Raw genomic sequence first — 22,326 nt, 5'->3', positions numbered from 1 at the left:
AGATTCCCAACCTTGCTGCTGATATTACAGTTATGCTGAAACCTTTGGATCAGAGCAGGTACACAAAATAGTGCTGTTTTCTTGGTATTTCTTTCTATTGTTGAAAATGGTTAATTTATCAAATAGCTTTTTTATTTTTTCAAGGTAAAATACTCAATAAATTCAGGTGGATTTATAAGAAATTGCCCTGTATCTTACTAATTCCGCAACATTCCAACTAGGAGAAAGGGCAGTAGATAATTTTTTTTAAAAAAATTTGTCTTCTGGTTGTTTTCAAACAATTAGGACTTTTTTTTTTTTTTTACAACCTGAAGCAGTGGATGAAGCTTGACCTCCCTGAAAGAACTCTGCTTCTTTTTTTTTTTCCTTCTTTTTTCTGCTGTCGACAGGCCGAGCTCCGATAACAGGCGCCACAGCATCCGGGAGAGGATGTCCAGTGCCAATGAGAAGGGGAGCCTGTCCATGGAGTCCACCAAGGAAACCCGGTACTGCGCCGTCTGCAACGACTACGCCTCAGGCTACCACTACGGAGTCTGGTCTTGCGAGGGCTGCAAAGCCTTTTTCAAAAGGAGTATTCAAGGTAATAAACTGTTCAAGTTGAGTCACCTTTACTCTTTACTCTTGAGGAAACTGAAGGTACTTGAGATTCCAGCCTGAGTCCAGGACAATGACATTTATTAGATTTTCATTAGTAGTTGTTGTGCTCTTCCACATAGTTTTAGCTCTGTACTTGGTGAATGCTTCTAGCTGGTATAAAGTATGTTGTTATTTAGTCCAACATTATGAGGAAAAGCAAAGCTTTTCTATATCATCCTTGCTTTAGGTATATCTGACCATAGTGGTAGTGAGAAATTTAATTTAAAAATCCATATTGGATCAAGATGATCATTCTTTCAGGCTATGCATATCTCTCCTCTTATCCAAGGCATTTTTGAGAATTACATGTCAGATGATCAATTCCTGTTGACTGATTTATTAATTTAGTGCACCATTAACCAGATGGTTCAGTTCAAATCTCAATTCCTTAAAGATGCTAGATATCTTCTGAGACCCAGTATTGAAAAGGAATGTTTCTATGATGAAATATTATTTGTGTCTCTCAACAAAGCATGGCTTTGAACTGTACACAGAATGGTTTATTTCACAGTCTTGTTGTGGTCAAAAAGACTAGTGGAGTAAAGGGCATCTAACAAAAACACTGTTAATTACTGTGACAGAGATAGTTCTTTCCTTAAATGTCTATCACTTTGTGGAACAGATGCTTTTTTATTTTGCTTTGTTCAACATCTCTTAAAATGAGCAAGAAGTAATTGCAATTCTACTGAAAATACAGGTACTGTTCATTATCTAAGTTTTAGAGAAGAAAATAAAACAGATTTCTTTCTTTTAAACAGAAAACTGGTAAAATGTGTGCTTTTAGGTTTCCATAGCTTTTTAAATCTCCAGGTGATACATAGGCACAAAAATTTCTGTTGCCTGTTTTACTGAAGTAAACATAGGGTGGAACAGTTTTACATCATATCACAAGGTGTGATTATTGCCTGTTTTGTTGCATGACTTGCAATGAGTGAGTTAAATAGGACTTTCAGCATTCAGCTCAGAATCTTCCCCCCCTTGAAGAAAAAAAGTGGGAGAATGATGGAGGGGTAGACATTGATGGAATTATTTGAATGACAATGATTAGTTAATAGTTACTCATATTTTTATTTGTCCAGACACATCAAAATGATTTTTAAAAGAGTGAGTGGTTAGAGCCAGAGGTCAGTAATAAGCAACACTGAAGGGAGAAAGGGTGAAATGCTTTTTTTTCTTCACATCAGAGTAATTTACTTTAACTTGTGATGTCAGAAGAACAGCTCCCTTATTGTGTATTTATTATTTTTCCTTCTCAGTTCCTCTGACCAAGTCAGAATTATTCTTAGACTTTTGAAATTATGTCCTGGTACTTGAATTGAACTAAATCACAACAATGTGGAAATTGAAATAACCTTAAGCAAAAGTAAGAGTTTTGAAGTAATGGTGCAGCAAAGGTCTTCAGCGTTTGGCCATTGTGGAAGCAGAAATGAATCCATTTCATTGAGCTTCTGCTGTCAGCACTTGGTGGTTTTGCCCTGGTATTCACATGGACAAATGCTGTGGTCCACTACACTGGATCTGTTTTGTATTTGTGATACACTAAAGACTAGTTAGCAAATTTGCTTCTTGCTACATATATCTATTTAATGTAATTTTGAAGTAGATAAACTTTTTCCAAGATCCCATGAAATGTCTTTCATGATCTATAAGTCATGTTTGCTCTAATTTAAGCTCCTTGCTTCTTGCCCTATCCCCTGTGGGCACAAAGAACGCTTATTACAACAACCTTTTACATAGTTGAAGACTGTTATCATATTTTTTCTCACTCTTCTCTTTTTTAGACTAAACAAACCAATTTCTTTCAGTAGAACATGCTTTCTAGACTTCTGAACCCATTTGTTAAGCTCCTCTGTACTTTCTCCAGTTGATCCACCTCTTTTGTGACTATGGTAAAAAAAATTACATCCACAAATATAAAGAAAATAATTCAAGAATATCAGTACATATGAGAGAATTGTGATCATTTAATCAGAGGGTAAGAAAAGTCTTCTGAACTTTTATAGTCATAGCTACCTAGTCTTGATGAACTACAGTACTCTTTGAATTTCCTACTGCATTTGGAAGAGATCTCTTTTTCCACAGTTACATATTCTCATTGGACATGTGTGCCATTTATGAAAATGGAAGTAATTTTTAGATTGAGAATAGATGCATTTACCTTGCAGATGATAATAATTTTAAATATACTCTTATCAGATAGCAAGAAATGAATACTACTTACATGCAGGCATATTTCTAGAAGAATGTGTGGACTAAATAGTGTTGTATATATTTTTGATTTATTATATATACTGCATTTATTTATGTATATGCATATTATTTATTCTGCATTTTGATTTATTATATATACTTCATATATATGATTTGCATTCCTAAAATAAATGGGAAAAAAATCCTGTGAATCATATGATCAAACACTGTCAAGGTTCACAGAACTTCTTTGTATGAACAAAAATAAACCAAAATGCTTTAAGCAAAGTTTTTTGTTGTTTCAGCAAAGATAACTGTGCTACTTTGTTCTTTGCTAACCTGTATTTCTCAATAGATATATAGATGCAGAGATAATAATTTCTGTACTTCTCATCAGAGTTTTCATAGGAGAACTGCTGTAATGAACCTTGATGTTCCTGTTAGACTGCATACAAACATTCTAGATTTTTCTTAATAGAAATACAGGAAAAAGTGAGGACAGACATGAATAAGCTGTATGTGGTAATGAATTACCTCTGTTATTCTCATTGATATCTGAGATATCGATATTTACCTGTGTAAGTATATCCTGAAATGTTATGAAAACTCACATCTGCATTGAAACTTACCTGAGTGACAATAGATAGCTTCATTTTTATCCAGGGGATCTGGAATTATCCTAGTAATATTTTCTGAGTTTTATATGCTAAGGTGTTTTTCTTTGTTGTCAAGTAATTAAAGCTAAGACGTAACCTGAATTAGAAATTGTCTCAATACGTGCAAGTTTTCGGTTTTGTTTAAACAACAGATGGTTTGTGGGAAACCTGAACTGTGTCCTGAAACTGCCTATGTCAGTCTGTTTTGTTAGTTTATGTCCCAGAAGTGATTTGGGATCTTGTTTTGAGAAACCTCAGTGCAGAGGGTTATTAATATACAAGCTTTCATGGGAGAGAAAAGTCACAGGACACCAAGAATACCATGTTACTTGGTGATAGAAGAGTGCTTTACTCTTCCCCCAGCATATGTAGCCTTCAGAATTGTATTTGGTTGAGGGACTTGATTTCAGAAGCATAACAAGGAGCCACACCACAGCACACTGTACTTCTGTTCTAAAATATTTATGAATTTTAGGGCCAAGAAGGGCCATTAGATAAATTAGTCTCTTCTCTCAATATGAACTTTATATGCTGTCTCCAAAGCCCAGTAACTTGATAGAGGTAAATATTTTAGAAGATGCCCATGGGCTCAAGCATTTTTTTGAGCCATAATGATTGCTTAATCTAATGATTTGTTTTCCCATATGCTAAAAATTTACCAAATTAATGTGTATTACATGAAGTTATGTGTCTTACTTTGGCTTTTACATCACTTTCATGAACCAGTCTTAGTAACTACTACTATCTTTCTCCTGTGGAATGTTCTTAAAAATTAGGTCATCAAGTCATCAAATCACCTTGATATCTTAAGTGAACTAAAATGTTTCAGCCTCCTGCTGTATATCTTTCTATCTTTTGAGTCCATTATCTTTGCACCTTTACTTATAAAGGTGCACCCATAACAGCCTCTCTAAAATTTGGATGTCAGAATTGGATGATGTATTTCAACATGAGCCTTACAAATGCCATTTACAAATTAAAAATCCCCTTGTGACTCACACATTCTTTCCCCCTTTTAATTCCCTTGTTTTTTGGATGGCCACCAAGCCCTATGAGACAGGAAGGAATTACTCATACCATCTCTGACAAGCATCCAGCAAATGCCTACATATGGGTGTCTGCAAACCCCCAGAGGGAGCACAAGGGATTCAGAACAAACCATAAGTAAATCCTTACATTAGAGGGTATCCTTATCCCAGAATTGCTCAAGCATTTTAGAAATCACCAGTTCTTTTTCCCCTTCATGTGCCCTTCTTATGTTTATGTTTTTCAGGTGTATCTTCTCTGCTTTTATTTACAGCTTTTGCTCATATCTGGGATATTTCACATACAGCAGTTAAAAATTACTCCATTATGGGAGGCATGACCAGAACACTTTGGCTTCTGAGAATGGATGATTAGCTGAGGAATTCCAGAGGCCTGCCTTTAATGTCTTGATCAGAGATATAATGGTTTCTGAAGTGCAGGAATTCTTGAAGCTGGGAAGTATTTCGCTTGTGTGCCTTGAACCTGGATTTTAATTAGCAGTTATACCTTCTGACCATCAAGTTTGGCAGAGAGAGAGTTTTGGCAGTAGACTTTGAGTGTTATCAATTGTTTTTATTTGGCAGCGATAGAGTTGTACTTTGTTGAAAGTATGTAATGTTGAGAGGGGTGGTAATGTATACATATTTTCATATTTGAGAGAATTTTACTGGTAAAACATGCTAGTAAGTTAGTGTTTAGGTAATGGTGAAGTGAAGCAATTGCAATAGTGTCAATTTGGGAGGTTTCTGAGATCTTCCCTTTAATTTTCCATTCTTGTCTTCTGTTTTGATGGTATTTTTGTAATCTGTTTTATAACAGCTCAGATCCTGCAGCCAAGAAAGCAGAAACTCCCTAATAAGACTGCTTGTACACTGGTACTATGAGCTGTGAGCCAAAATACAGAGCAGGAACTTCAGTGAGACTAGCAGAGTTAATCACAGTCAATAACTAGGGAGCTGCAGATGGGCATCTGGCCTCATGGTTCCAGTTGGAGATGGCTGTTGGGTGTTTGAAGGCTGGAAAAGGTGGATTTAGAAAGTCTGCCTGGGTTTAGCTGTCATTGAGACTGCTCTAACCTCTGGTGGCCAGCCAGGTTCTTCTGAAACTTCTTTTGATTTATTTTTGTGCATTTAGTAGTTTTTCTCCAGTGTTCCTTGAGGTAAACACGTGCTCTGATTGCAATTTTTGGCTCTGATTACATTCGCTAACATGCATTTTTAATTTCAGCTATGCAATTTATGGTGATCTTGTTTCAGAAATTTGAGTGCTATTGAAAAGCAACAGTCTTTTTTCCTAGCAAGACAATTTTGAATGTGGTACTTTTCTAGCAAATTTTAAGTGCTGCATTCAGCATGGATGTGATAGTGGCTTAAGATGTTTGTATCTAGGATACTACCGTATTTTTCAAGGCCTAGGTAAATCATATGACTGCAGTGGACCGTGAGCTCTAGTTCATCTTTCTGTCCTGTGAGAGGATCAACTTCTACCAATTCCTTATGTATATTTATTGATCTGCTTCTTAAAACCTGCATCTTGATCCAATCTTTTATTCTCCTTATTGTTGAAGGCTACTGGGAAATTTGAAACTTCCTGCCTGCAGGTTCAGGTCATCACTTATTTTCCTGAGAATCATGCCACAAAAAAAGTGTTCTCTTTCTGCAGCAACCTTTAAATTGTGGAAGTTTGCTATTACAGTTGAAAAAAATTTTGCTGTACCTAACCTGAAGAAACAAAGTTTATTCAACATTTTCTCATAAATCTTGTTTTCTTAGCATCTAATCTTCTAGTTGCTCTGCTTTGGAGGTTCTCCACTTTCTATTGTTTTCTTTTTTTATTGAAGCATTATTTCCTTCAATATGGTGTTTCAGAAGTACTGAACAGAGCAATATGATTACCTTACAAGCCCACCCATCACATAGTATTTGTCTATATCCACCACACTGTAATGTTTGCCTTCTTTACAAAAACATGATACTCTTCACTCATAATCAATATGTGATGCAGAATAAAATCAGGCATGCTTTTCTGCAGAAGAAACCATTTATTTTCCTCATTGTTTTGTGCATATGTTTACTCCTATTTTAATGCAGAGGTTTATACCAATCCTTTATGTTTTGTGCTTCTGTGCTGTTGTTTTCCCATGTGCTACCTCCAGTTTGCCAAGGTAATTTGGAATTCTTATTCTGTACTCTCCTGCCATTTATTTCAGTCTGGCTAGCAAAGTAGTCTGGCCTTTCCTCTGTTCTTCTAACACATATAAATGTCATCTACAAATGAATAACAATTAATAAAAGAAATACTCCATATCACTACCGATTTGTGAGGAAAACATTGCATATAACTGGATTCTGGACAGACACTATGGAGCCTTATTCAGTATCAGCTTCCGTTGTAACAGTGAACTCTGACAGTTCTTCTCTGAGACTGATTTTCTGAAATCATCTGAACTATATATTCCTAGCTGACATATGATGTGTCAATCTATGCAAAACTGAAAACATTTCCGAAGCTGGGCAACACACATTACCAGAGAGTAGAGAACTGACTCTTATCTGATTTTATAAATGGTCATTTGTTTTTCTTCTGCCAAATCCAAAGCTCTTCCCACTTCCTAGATAGAATTCCTGGCTTTTAGAAGCTGTTCTTAATATACCCTGTATTATCACCTTTAATGTTGTTTTACTTCCTCTGGAATATGACTATTGTGCAATATCAAGCAACAACAACAAAAAATTAAACATTATTACATGTTGCAAGTGTTTAGTGAATATTTAATCTGAAAACTCGCATTACTCCTAGCTCAAAACTGAGCCTTTCAGCAATTCAAAATATTCACATGAGAAACAAAAGCACTTTACATTTAAAAATTACAAGAGAGCATGCAATTTTTGTCCTGGAGGAAAGTGCTAAACTGTTTCACTTGCTTTATTCCCACTCTAAAATGTGGTTAGAGATATGCAAGACAAGAGACTAAGATACCTTGGTTGACCATTCTGATTATAAAATGGGTGACTCTTCGTAATATAGAGCAAGGATGATGTTAGGGTAGGACGGAGCAAAACAAAGATCACAGATAGACATCAGTTAATTAAAGAAGTATATAACCAGGATTTGCAGGAGAAAGTGGTACACAGGTGTAAAACATTCTTTTTTTTTGGTCAAAATAATAGTGTCAAAAAGTAGCATAATAATTTAGCATGCCAGCTGTTGCCTGTATTAACGTTTCAGTTTTACAGACTTCAATGTAGAAAACTTAGTTTAAAAACCACCATACAAGTAGTTGAAAAATGCATGATAGCAGGAACCATTCAAGTACTGAAGATCCAAACCTGATGTTATACCTGGAATAAAAGTGGAGAGTTACATTAATTAATTTTTTTTGTTGATAAAATTTGGTGGTATTTTGAGTGCACAAGAGTAAATTGCAATATTTTTAGCTTCTTAGGCTCTTTATAATAGTTGTGGGAGTTTTCTTTAGTAGACTTCTTCCCCTTCCCATTTTGGCTCAAATAAAATGGGAAGCTAAAAATACAAGAGTCTCATTCAAAGTCTATGGGAATAAGATGGCCATGACATGCCTATAACTCTCTCTGAAAATGCTTTTTGTCTCTGGAGAGATCATATTGAGATGGTTGTAAGTAATACATTGTGGGAGTTTTTCCCTTTAACACAGCTGTTGTTTTAATCATGTGCCAAGGACTTAAAACAATTGTGATTTATCAGCTAGGGAAACAGAAACTTGATGTCATACTCCTTGCCAGATTTTGTTAGATCGGATCAGTATTTTTGTCTATTTTTATTTGTCATAAGGAAAAAATATACTTTCTGTTTTGTTACCTTGTCTAAAATTAGAAAAATTTGATCAGGGTAAAAGTAAACTTTGCACATGGTATCACAATCCTGAAATAGTAGATGAAACACCAAATTAAATTTTAAGATAAGGCCAATAAAAAAAACTTCAAGATTATTTGCTTGAGTAGAAAATACTACTTTATATTTATAGATTTATAAAGGTAAATAGTGGCTTTTTTAATATATTATTCTCAATGTATAAGTTCATGCATTGGCAGGCTTGGTACCCCTATGCAGTGCCCATTCTCCTCATCTCTTAATTTTTCCTGTTAGTATATGGAAAGTTTTAAGAAGAGCTTGGTATCAGCCATTTGTCTGGAATTACCTGCTCATGTGAGCAGTTACAGTTTGTACCTAAATGAAGACAAGAAGATTCCACTAGAAGGCAAACACAGTCTGTGACCTCCATGACATGGCTGAAGGACTTAATATGGAGTGTATAAATTTTAACCTCACTTTCTTCCTCATTCGATTCATGGTTCTGTGATTGATGTGTGTCAATGCTCTCAGGCACATGGTGCAATTGTTGGGACTGTCCTTTATCATAAAAGGACCCCCAGTACCTGGGAAGAATGAGCTCTGAACTCCAATGATTTCAGAAGGCTAATTAATTACTTTATTATACTATATTATACTATAACTACGTTACACTATATTACCCTAAGAAGAACTATCACTAACTAACTATATCACTAACAAATTAACCAAAAAAGCCTGTGACTCTCTCCTGAGAGTTTCAACACAGCTGTTGGATCCAACTGGTGGATCCAAACAACCATCACCAGAATCCAATCAAGTAATTACCTTGGGTAAACAATTTCCATACCACATTCCACATGGGCACAAATGCAGGCACAGATAAGAATTGTTTTCTCTTCTTCTCTCTGTGCTTCTTCAGGAGAAAACCCTGAGAGAGGGAACTGTGTCTCACTGTTCAGAGAATGTGACTGTCACAGTCCTGTGCAGGGCCAGGAGCTAGATTTGATGATCCTGGCAGGTCCCTGCTAACTCAGGATATTTCATAGGATTTCCTTTTGAGGTATGCAGAAAAAGAGGTCTTCCTCACTGGATGCAAAGGAACTATGTTTTACAGCCTTCTAGACCCTTTTCCTTACTGTAATGTTACTACTGTTATTAATGTTTTGCTTGTTTAAAACCAGAAAGATTAATCTTCTCAGCAGTGCTGAACAGTTGCTAAGAGAACCTAAATTCCAAATCCAAAGACCTTTTTTGAGAGTCTGAGAGTAATTAAGCTGTGAATTTGAGTATCTGTGCTTATAAAGGATTTAGACATAGCCTTCTGTTCTTCTGTGAAGCTGTTAGGAAAAAGTGTGATTTTAAAACCAGTAAGTGCAGTTTTACTGGGGTACTTTAAAGTAAAAATTGTGTTACTTTTATTTTTTGTTTTTACTGGGCTAGCCTATGTAATGTCCAATTGCTTTTTTTGTTGTTTTTTAATGTAATTTTTCCAAAGTTTTGCTTTTCATCTCCAGTCTTGTTTGGCACCTTAAGGTGTGGATAAAGTCTACAATCTAGATTTCCTTTCCTTCCTTTAATCTTAGCTGCCATGATGAAAATTTTGCTAATTTCACTGTCAGATCATAGAAGGATCTGGTACTTCCAGAGGTAATGGCTAAGCTGGTAGCTGCCTTATTCAGATAGGTAAAGAATAGTTTAAGATATATGTGACATGAGGATTGAACATAAAATAATAATTAAAGGAAAAGCACATAGTAGTAAAGGGATAATAATTATTACTGGCTTTGTTCCAGATGCATGATGAATCAATTCAACTACTTCAGTTTAGGCATCCTTTTCCTCTTCCCCTCCTCTGTTGGTCATTATCACGCAGAGAATCACAAGAGAAAAGGTTCTGATTTTTGCACCCCATTTTGGAGAGACCTTAGCATTTCCTGAAGTGCTCAAATTACTTAATTTTATATACCTAATTTTATTTTTACTGTTTTAATAACTGCAATTACCAAGTTTTCCTAAGAAAAATAGACCACTCCTCCCTAAGCTCTTCCAAAAGGTCCTTTAGACTCCAAGGTAGCTCATGACAGTGCAAGTTATACATATGGGGGATTAAAAATAGGAGATCCACCCTATTAAATTCACTGCCTTTAACTTTGTGCAGGTTATCTGATGATTCATTTTTTGAAAGCTTCAGTGAGAACAGAGTCCAAATGATGTACGCTTCCCTCTGCAAGCATCAATGATCACTGAAGACAATTCTTTCTCTTGGTACTCCTCTGATACCAGCTCTCAAGTAGTCTAATTACCCTCTCTTGTAGCATGTACCATGCTTTAGATACCATGAAAACAAAGGACAGGGCAGATGGGAATCAGTTGATGTGTCCCATTTTCATGGTAACGACTCCTACCAGTGAGAAATCCATTCCAGTAGGTCAGATTGGTTGGAATCAACTTTGCCGAGAGATGATCTTCAAACATTAGATAAAAGGTAGAATAATTGAAAGACCGTTTACCTACATCAAGGTTATTTAGTTTTATACTGGTTCACTTTTAAGTAAAACTTGTTTTTGCATATTACCTATTCCTTAATTGTGTGTTCCTGCCTTTTTCTCTTCCGTGCTACCCCAAGAAAGACTGCCCTAGTCTGTCTGTGCCTTGCAAAGGAAACTTCTTTTTTCACTTCCAGCACCTAAATACTTGAAAGCAGATGGTATGGTGGAGAAGCAGGAAAGGGTCCTGCCTTCCTTCTTCCCTTTGTTTCTTTCTTCTTTCCTGATTAAATTAATAATGTTTTTTATTGTATTCTCAAATAATCAAACATTTTCTTCTAGTTGCTTACATGTTTTCCCATCTATTGAAGTCATGTTGGTTAAAATAAACCAAAAATTATAATAAATATTAAATGCGTTATCTTTTTCCTAGATTTACAGGAAATCTGGTACTTTGATACCAATGTATGCCCATCACACACAGATCCTTCTGGATTTAGCAGCCAGATTTTACATTCTTTATTCTGTGAAGTCAATCAAGCATTTTGAGTGAACATTGCATTGTCTAAGGTGCAGATCATGTGCATGAAAACAGACTATGCTAACATTTAAAGGGTAAATTAATGATAAAATTCTTTAAAAGGAAAAAAAAATTATATTAATGTAGGAACTGTAGCTCTATTACAAATAAGATTATTTTATGTACTATTCTACCAGCCAAGTGTTTCTTTCCAAACACTTGTGGTTTGCACAAGTAACTACAGATTCATAGCCAAGAAGAAGGTTATCATCCACATAAGCATAGCAAAAATAGGATGGCTGCCCTGATGATATTGATTACATCTGATTTTTGTTTTTTGCATGCAGTCAACTCTGTCACTTTTTTTTTTTTAACTTTTGAACACTATGAAAATAAGCCAGTGCAGCAAAGGTGGTTAGCATGATTTCAGCTTTGACCTAAGTGGAATTTATCTGCTCATTTTAGAGAGATCTATGTGGTGTTCTTCATTATTTGCTGATTTCAGAGCCTGCACTCATTCACCATGTGAATTTACTTTTTAACTTCACTAGGAAGAAGATTAGCTATTCTTTCAAAGTACTTCTTTGTTTTTAAAAAGAGTAATTAAAATTTTCCATCTTTATCTCATGGTATTATTCAAAGTTTGCTAATGAAACAAAAATTGAAGTCAGGTAATTGAAGTCAGGTCACTGTTTCAATGCTGTTTAGTGTGACTCTATACAAGTGCATTTTCTTAAAAATATGATGCTTTTTTTCTTGCTCCTTTTCTCTCTAGATACTACATATGTGGTTGAGGCTGCTTTTTTTCTGACTTGATTTTTTAAAATTTCCTTACATGTGAAAGGTTTTGAATCGGATATAGGTCTGTATCCTACCAGAGGAACTGAAAATTAAAGCATTCTCTCATGCTGGGTTGAGATGGTGGTTCAGTTTACCACAGTGCTGGAGCAAAGCATATGAATTTTCCACTATTATTTTGTTCTATCTGGTCGACCTAAAAAAATAATAGTTCTATCTATCTGAGACAGGGCATAGTCGGCTGTTCCCCTATTAACAAGTTTAGAGGCTGGCAACTTATTTTGATGAGATCCCAGTTATGCAGCATTAGAGAGCAGATGCTCCTGGTGTAATCTGATAGCAATTTTTACTCTATTTTCTAATTTGTAGTCAAGGATAGATGATTTGATGAGACCAAGGCCTCTGTGAAACCTCCACCCTACTTTACCTCAAGCTGATCCCTTAACCTCAAAGAAAGAACAAACAGTTCTGCAGTAGCTTTTTTTTTTGCATGTGTTTGCTGTACCTTCGTTATGTTCAGATGAATGCAAGAACTATGGTTAGCAAATGGTTGTCAATGGTTGGCAAGTAATTTTATAGCAGATTTAAGCACACTATTTTTTAAGAGCAAATTGGAGTAGATGCTTTTTGGCAGTAACAAATAATGCTAAAGAGAGTAAGAAATGAGGAAGAGGAGTGCTGAAGGAGAATACCATACCTATACAATAACAATCTTGGTTTTGGCATGTGGTAATTTTAGAATTTGTCATGTCAGAAAATTTTTGCACAAAGCAGTAGACATGCAGCTGGAATTAGTGACTGCTTTATCCCTGAGGTACAATTAAGTATTTGAGGATTTTTGCTTCTGTTTTATGTTGTTTGTTTCTTTACTGGAACTGACTGTCATAGATAATATCTTTTGTGCGTAGATCTTTTTAATTTTGTAAACCTCATTTTCTGCGGTCTATTGGTTAAACATCAGCACAGGCACACAAAACCAGATGGTGTTGTATTTCTCAGTCTGAGAGCATGGAAGTCAAGGCACTTGTTCATATTAATAGATCCTCTTTTGTGGTTGCTTTAATTGTTCACTCTATTAGTTAGTGTACAGACGTTTTAATTTAAAGAATTTGAGAATGTGTGGCATAGAGATGTCAATTTCAAAATCTGTATGAACAGTTTTAGGAGAGGTTATGATGGTAACCCTACTTTTTTTCCCAAGATGTTATAGTAATTTTTGTTATGTCCGTGTATAACTGTGTCCTTACTTTCCCTCTGGTTTTACAGGGCACAATGACTACATGTGTCCTGCTACTAACCAGTGCACCATTGACAAGAACAGAAGGAAGAGTTGCCAGGCCTGCCGACTGAGAAAATGTTACGAAGTGGGAATGATGAAAGGTGGTATGTACATAGCCATCATCAAATCTTCAGCATTGCTGTCTGCCTGCCTGCCTCATTGGGCAGTTGATACGGTTTTTAACTAAAGGAGGTTATAATAAAATGAGAATAGGTTACAACACAGAATAGGTTAAAATCAGGAGGCTACAATACAAGCAGAAGCTATTGATTTTATTGAGTTGAACTCTATCAAATAAAAATTATTTTAGTAAATAAAAAATGAAAAGCTCTGGAATATCATGTTATCTTGTCCAAATTTGCATGAAAAATAAGAGGACCATTGATTTCAACAGAATTAGAATTCCTCTGTTATTTTTAACTCAGTGTTTTTTTCGTCTTTCATGGCAGGCTTCAGATCCTGATGAATGAAATTTAATCCAATATTTTGCAGCATTTTGCAGTTCAGTGGGAAGAGCATTGATAGTCTCAAATCAGTTCATATTTGTTAAATAAACTTCTCAATATGTAATTTTTATTCTGTGAATCCTGGAAAGGAAAGTTAATTTCTCTGTTCTGGTACTGTACATGTATTTTAGATGTGAATTAATTTAACCCAACAATATTAAAGGCTTACTTATTTTATAAGAACCGCAATAAATGACACTTTACTGGAAGATATGTAATAATGATGGCTTGTTGTAGCCTGCTAAAAATTTCACATATCAATGAGGAGTAATGGAAAACCTACATCTATAGGAAAAATTTAGCAAACTAGTAAGTGCACAGAGCAGAAGGGATTAGATCCCATATATTTTGTATGTAAAGAGCTAGTTAGATTACAGACTGGTTCTTCCTTTCTTTGGCACACCTAATGCTTACTTATGCCACAGAAAGTCTGCTGCAAGACAAAAGAGTAGCTCATCATGTTTGTCCTTTCCTCAACAAATAATTTGTAAATCCAGCAAAAGTAGGCTGAGTCTGAGAATCTTAGGAGAAAAAGGGAAAGACTAAAGGAAAAATGATCAGTTGCTGCTGCACTTGAGATTGGATCTGCATTTTTCTCAACTCAAGGATTGGGAAAGAGCAGAGACTGATTTTATTAATCTCAATTTTGGGATGCAAGCAGCAGGAAGACATAAAATCTGCTTTTCCTTCTAGAAGTTAAGAGGATGGTTGATTTTTTTAATGAGATTTTATGTATTGATCTGAAAGTCATGGATTATATGGCTAGAACTCTTCAAAGGGTATGTAGTTAATAACACAGGTATGATCCAAAAAACATAGAGGTTCAAGAAAGGCACACTAAAACCAGATAATCCATACATGAAATGCCATGCAGATTTAGCTTTGACCTTGTACACATGTCAGATCATAGTTAGGATTTAAATTATGCTTTATGTTGATGACATTACGTTTTTCATTTGGCACATTTACATACAATTACACTTAAGTGTATTTAATTAATGATCCACTGTTCCAGTTTTATGTTTTTTGTATCTCTTCTCCAAGATGCAGTCTCTAATAGGTTTTTGACTATTCTATATGTAACTGTTTTATTGTCATAAAAATTGTTAACAATTTCTCAATTAGCATTTTTTATTTAAGTACTCCAACAGAAATACTGCAATTCTGTCCAAATTTTCTTTCAAATACAAATGTTCTGTAATTGTTTTTTCATACAGTGGTTCTCACCTGAGAAAATTCATCTGGATTTCATCCTTTCCTTTTACAATGTTGTAATATTTATATAGTCACTACAAGAATTGGAAGCTCAAAAATAGTGTTGTGGTATTTTTATTGTTTTGTAGTTGTGGTTTTCTGCTTTTAAGAAACTAAACTCACAGTTTATAAACAAGATCAGGATCAGCATAAATTTTATCTGCTCTTATAGTACTACTAATAATGCAAGAAGTCCATCACTGGTTCATAGGCAAGAGTTTTTAAATATTTATTTTATGAAGTCTTAGTAAAAAAAAAATCTTGATATCCCTCAGAAGTAATAAATCTTTCATAGCTGGAGATGACTTCAAGAGTAGTTAATGTGCATGAAGTAAAACATTCAAAGTTTTTTTGGAGTCATTATTGATCCCCTACTGACGCCATGGATGTTTAGGGAATATCAACTTTTCTTCTAAATCTAGACTTTTGTAATTGTCATATTTTTCTCAGATGAAGATAAAGGTTAAGTAAATATTCTTTTTATGCCATCTGGCTTAACTTTTAAGTGATAATGTTTAAATGTTCTTAATTTTAAATTTTTTTCCTGAAAAATGCTATGAAGATTTTATCTTTTAATAGATATAATAAAACTTTTCTTCAATATACTAAAATAATGTAGCTCTGTAATTAGCTCGAGATTCACAATGTCCTTCAAAAATTCCTAGTTCTTGTGATTGGTTTTTTTAATTTAATCACCTCATGTTCATGTTGAAGGATTTGCTTTTTTTTTAAGGCATTAATGCTATCATAAACTTCAGTATTTGTTTGTGTCTTATCTCACTTTTATTACCATCTCCATAATTTGCTTATGATGATACAACTTTTAGATATAATGGAAAATGTATGTAATCTTTCTTTCCCCTAGATGTAATCCCAGTTTTTCTTCTACACTAAATTAGCTGAGGTTTCTCAATAAATTTTAAAAGTTGACAACCTGTGACTTTTATCTGCCATTTAAGTGATATGAGTAATAACTGATATGAAATATGGACTTTCAGTAAACATTGTGGAAGGTAGGCAAAATCTTGATTAAACATGTCTGGTTAATTCTAAACATATAATATAGAATATGGTTGCTGAAGTTTTCCTCATAGAAGGTCACTTAATGCAGAATGAAAATGTTCATATATGTTATATTTAGTAGAGTGGACACAACTGAAATATGTTTTAGAGGCTTCATGCAGAAAAAAAGGCAGGCTTCAAGTGGCCCTTGAACTGTGTGGTAGGAACATTTACTGATGAGTTCCTCTTATGCGTTCCTGTGGAAATTTTATTGATTTTTTTTTTTCTTTCCTGTTCTTGGGTCTTTTAAAAACTTATTTCAGTACTGAAGAGTTTTTTTTTTTTCTCTCCTCTTGTGTTTGCAAGTGTTTCCTTCTGCATCTGCTCCTGCGCTGCTTCAAGAGACAATTAGACTGCAAGAATCTCTGCTGATGTGGTGGGCATCTGAGGCATAATTTCAAGCACTTAAATTTTGTCCAAATGCTTCATTCTCTCTTTCTGATTAAACAAACCCAAGGGACCTTAAACTTATGTGTTATTAATTAGTTTATGCTCTCCTCTTTGTACATGAGGGTAAAGTGGACACATCAAATAAAATCCTTGCTATGTCCCTTTTACTTGTGTTCTGTACCAGGGGAGAGAAGCCTTGTTTTTCTTCACAGTCTGGGTAATGACTCCTTGAAGCTTGTTTGAGTCCTGGTTTGGGGAAGTGTACAACAACTTTCACATGATGCAGGATGCCAGCTTTCAAATGGAGTTGTTACAGCAGTTGCAACCTTGAAGCTCCAACCATATGTAAGGTGCAGGTGTCCTCTGCTCCAATACAGACCTAGCTTTGTTTCTCCATTGTTTTAAAAGCTTTCTGGTGACTTGAGCCCAAAGACCTTAATTTTATGAAACCCAAAAGTACCTTGTTTTATTGTTTTTATTAATTATTTTTATAGTGTGGTAAGTGAATGAGGGTTTCTACTAATTAACATGCTGCATTCTTTCCCTGTCGTTTCAACGTGTGACAGGACAGGTTTATCATTAAGTGCTGTGTGCAATAGGAGCAACAGGGTGCTAGTGGCTATGGCAAAAAATTGGCATTATGCTAAATTCAAGATACCTAAAGAAAAGTCCATTATTTGCCTGACAGTCCGTGTTTAACCACCGTGACACCTACATAATTGTTTCAATTGTTGAATGCTGATGGCATCCTAATGTCAAATCATAGGAAATGGGGCCATCAAGGACTTGAGTGCTCATGTGCTACATTCAGATGGTGATTTTGTATATGACATGGGGCATTTACTGTCTTTGAACAGCCTGAAATTTCAGGTTCTAGAGAGAAGATTCTGTATACTGATTGTTGTGATAATGAAATTGCAGAGTTACAGCACATTTGTAGCCTTCATCTTTCAGTGTTACCCTCATAATTTGTCTGAGAATGCTTCAGAAATTACTGTTATGCTACCCAGGGAGTGAAACTGTCTGCTGGCTGTAACAGAGTGCTAAAACCACATACCATTTGATTGTAGACACTTTCATAAACTCCTAGAGATTGGAGTCTCTAGGCTTCAGTTTTTCTCTTACATTCTTTGGAAATGGTTACGGGCCTCTAAGCCAGTCTAGTTCAGTGCAGCAGTCTTGCTGAAATTTAAGATAAATTTTTACAGGGAAAATGAAAAAAACAAATTTTTCATTCTCTCAGAGAAGGACCTTGCTTTTTTTTGTCTTTAAATTGAGAGAGCTATGCTTCCTTGCTGAATTCTATATTTATTCATGAAAAATGTCTAGAGAGTTATTAAAATAATTCTAAATGTAGAAGTAAATTGATGTCTGATGCAACCACTGGATGGGCTCAAGGTCTTCTACATTTTCATGTACTTATCTTTTAATGAACTATTATATTAAAACGGGAAATTAGTGAATGAAATGAAATGGATTGTGGACGTGAAATGATTCTGGTTTGTTCGAGGAGAACCTCAATGATACTTATTAGACATACTGTTCTGTACTCAGCCAAACAACTGTAGGTGGGGCCTGATAAATGTATTAGGAATTTAAGTTGAAATTGTTGGGCCAAAATTATGTACTCAGGCACATTTGAAGCAAAGTTTTGTGAGTTTACAGCAGTTTTCTGGGAAAATAAGGTGGAAATGAAATCAGATTTTTTTAGTGAAATATTTTTTCTTCTCTTTACACACATAAAGCAGGGATCACTACCATTAAATTGTCACAAAATACAATATTCCTGTGTTCTGTCCCCAGAATTACAGAGACCGTTATTGTGAACACCTTTGCCGTGATTTATCTTCCTATTCCACTTCATAAAATGATCTGTGCTAGGAGGACATCTAGGAGGTCTTTTATTGAGCCACCTGCTCAAAGCAGATTCAGTAGTGAATTTATACATGGTTAAAAATTTTACAGCCAGGTGGAAAGGGGATAAAATAGGACAAATTTTCTTATGCTTAGTTATACGCTATAACAGAATATGTAAAAAAAAAAGAATGAGGAATGGATGCAGGATTTTTAATGTGTAACTTTGAACACTTGCCTGAAATGGTAAAGCTAATTATAGTTGTATATTAGTTTACATAGGCTTTTTGGTATTTTCATACTTTTTTAATTACTTGAGTAATTCCTAGAGTACTAGAGCTATAAGAGAGCTCAAGAGGGACTTTTTATAAGATAATTTTGTGGTAGGACAAGGGCTAATGGCTTCAAACTGGAAGAGGGTAGGTTTGGATTAGAAAATTCTATTCCCTGAAGTGGTGGAGAGGACTGGACCAGGTTGCTGAAAAATGTTGCCCCATCCCTGGTAATGTTCAAGGCCAGCTTGGATGGGGCTCTGAGCTACCTGGTCTAATGAAAGGTATCTTTAACCATGGCAAAGAGGTTGGAACTAGATGATCTTTTAGATCCTCTCCAACCCAAAGCCATCCATGATTCTGTGATTGTATGATTCTAGTTCTTCTCTTGGTTAGACATTTACAGTTCAGTTCTCCCACTCAGTCCTGATATCTGGCCAAACACCTCCAATACTCAATTTCTAAAATGTAGCAATTAAAATTTCTTATTGTCTTTGAGATTTATATCAATGGACTCATTGTCTTAAAATGACTGGCTTTCCCAAATCATGGTTGATGTAAAGGTAGATAATGTTCCTCAAAAGGTTTATTGCTATCCCTGAAATGTCTGAAGGGGCAATGTAAATATTGTCTAAAAATGGGGCAGTTGCCATATTTGCTGTGACCAAAACTTGGTATGAGTTTATCAGGAGTGTTGACACTAAAAGGGATTAATTTGAATGGTGGATTAATTGAACTTCTCTTGTTTCACTTCTACATGTTCTAAGATGCTCTTTAAAATGTGTGCTATGACTGCCAAAGATTGAATACAAAAATACAGATTAGGATGAATCATGCCTTGCACCTTCATCTTTAATTTAATAGACCATTGGTTCTCAAACTGTGCATTATAAATAGTCATTAGAGACCCCAAATGACATTTGCCTGCTTGTTAACATCTGTTTTTTGTCACCAGGCCCTTAAGACTTAACATGAAAGACTAGTTTTATGATCTGTATTTTAGTTAGTAGGAGTTCCGGAGCACTGAGATACGCAGTGTGACTTGGTCAATGAGCAAACTGGTACCAGAGCAAGGAGTTGAACAAGAATATCTGAACCCAAACACCTCTCCCTCTATCTCCAATAGAAGGGGGTCCTGATTATAGAGGAGAAATAAGCTCCAGTTTGGAAAAGGATAAGAGATATTTTTTGAGAAAAAACCTCACATAAATAGACATACAGAACTCAGGAGACAAAAAGGCTGTAACATCCAGGTGCACAGACTGAACACAAATCTGTTACTTATTTATTGTACTGTCTAGATATCTTTGTCAGAAACCAGGCTGTTAAGCACTGTCACTTGGGGCAGGTCTGTTTGAGATTAGACATTAAATTCTGATTAATCTTTTCAGAAGATTTCAGACAATGTTTCTCATTTAAATTAATTGTCGACCCACCTGGGTTTTCAGCACAATTTACATCACTGTTTTATTTTCCGAAAGAGAAATGGGAATGAAATAAGAGGTTGATTGTCTGAATCATATTCAAAAGAAGGATTTATTTAGGCTATGAAATTTGAATTTGGAAAATGGTGTTACTTTTCTGTGACCAGAAATGTATTTATGTAGAGAGATTCAAGCAGAATAGTTCCCAAAAATCTCAAAAGTCTTTAAAATCACCTTGCAAGGACCACTATGCTGAGATACATTACAGTATTAGAACCTACATTGTAGTCATAGCTTCAACAATCTTTGTCTGTTACAAATCTATCAAGAATGAAATGATATAATTGATTTCTACTTATGTACACCAGCTACACTGACCTTATATTTGAAAAGGAAGCTGTAGGATTCTGTTTTATTTCAATGAAGCATTATAAATCTGTTGAATTCAACAGAGATGTGCCTAATAAGGCTAACCTGTAAAGTGAAGTTGTCATAAGAGGCTTAGGAGACAGCTGCCTTGCTTGTATCTGCCCTTTGGACTCTAAGGCCAGTTTTGCTTAGACACTGCTTAGAAACTCATGTTTGTGTCCGTAAGGGAACTGTTGGCTTGTTCACAATGTTTTACTTTTGCAGTCCCTTACTTTGGCTAATGGCAGCCATGACAACAAAGTGAGCCTGGACTCAGCCCCAGAGGTTTTCCCCCAATAGTTTAGTAAATCATTCACATACATGGCCATTTGAAGAGAGGCTTTTGAATTTCTGGCCTCTTCAAACCCAGCTTCAGTTTCAGAAAAGTAGGTTTATGTCATAGGAAAATCTGTTTTCTTCCTTTGCAAACACTGGTGTAAAGGATTTGTCTGGCAACTCTGCCATGGCCCGTTCTGTGCATCCTCCCTTAACACTCTGATCATCAGTGGGGCAGTTGACTCTCTGCCTCTCTGAGAGATGCCTTCTTATTTATAATATCTTTCACTTCCCACATACGTTTTCTCTTTTATTGTCAAACAGAGTTTGATTTACAGAACATTAGAGATTCTTTCTCTCTGGCAACTTTTAACAGGATGCCAATGAGGTAGGCTGGTCATGAAGAACAGCAACGATGTTTAGAAGAGAAGGTGTTTCCAAGCACATTTGAAACACTCTTTTGACAAACTGACAAAATTATAGGCTGTTAATGCTACAAGGCTGTGTGTGTATATAGAAGTGTCAAATGTCTCCCCTCTGGGGCCTGCTGACAGGGAGCAGAAGTGTGGACAAAGAGCCTCGGGTTCAAAGGTTGCTCCAGGCTGGGAAGTTAGCTGGTAAACAATTTACCCTTTACTGTTTCCAAACTTAATCATAGTTCCATCTTTTTGTTGTCCTCTTAAACTAAAAAAAAAAAAAAAAAGAAAACAGAAAAAAATCCCAAACCAAACAAAAAAAAAAAAAATCACAAACAAACAAACAAAAAAAAAAAAACAACAAAAAAAACCCCAAACACAAGCAAGAAAAAACCCAAGCCAAGTGAAAAAAAATAATGCGTGGCTAGTGGCTATGAACTTGCTTATTGACCACATTTCTAACAAGAAAGAAATTGAAAAATATTATACAAGCCTTTTCACAGGGAGTATATTTAACTTGAATAAAATTTGAGATTATACCTGCATCTTCGAATCTAAAATGCATTATTCTGTAGTACACACGGCCAAGCAAACTTGACTGTAATTGGTATCCTACTTTTCTTTCTCTAAACATTCTTGAATATTATATATGAAGGTATAAAAGTGAAGCTTTTTAATTATCAATAGGTAGGAAAAAACTGGCTGTTGTACAGCAGAGATTCAATATGCAGTGCAATTTTAATTTTGAATCTTTTGTTTTAATGATCTGGAATTTATTTTTTGTTTTGTTTTAATGACATGTGGGAAAACACTAGGGAAGTATTTCATATGGTTAACATTTCTTTAATAAGCATACACTCATAGAATCTTGAGTTGGAAAGGACATTAAAGATCATCTAGTTCCAACTCCCCTCCCGTGGGAGTGTCATATGCAATTTTATTGACCATATGCAATTTTACTGCTGATCAGGTTCTAATGATTTGATTATATAATTACTTAGCAGTTTTGAAACCTGTCTCCATGTCCAGAAGTCTGACTGAA

General features: G+C 35.2%; 1 protein-coding gene across 1 annotated transcript in view; it reads left to right on the top strand.

Moving 5' to 3' along the window:
• ESR1 (estrogen receptor 1) overlaps positions 1 to 22,326 on the top strand; it is a 158,515-nt gene that overhangs the window by 84,241 nt on the left and 51,948 nt on the right. The window contains 2 exon segments of the mRNA XM_021540602.2: positions 390 to 580; positions 13,410 to 13,526. Of these exon segments, the coding sequence (XP_021396277.2) occupies positions 390 to 580; positions 13,410 to 13,526 (308 nt within the window).

This window comes from Lonchura striata, chromosome 3 (genome assembly GCF_046129695.1).
Source record: "Lonchura striata isolate bLonStr1 chromosome 3, bLonStr1.mat, whole genome shotgun sequence".
NCBI lineage: Eukaryota > Metazoa > Chordata > Aves > Passeriformes > Estrildidae > Lonchura > Lonchura striata.
This window is presented reverse-complemented; position numbering and strand designations above follow the sequence as displayed.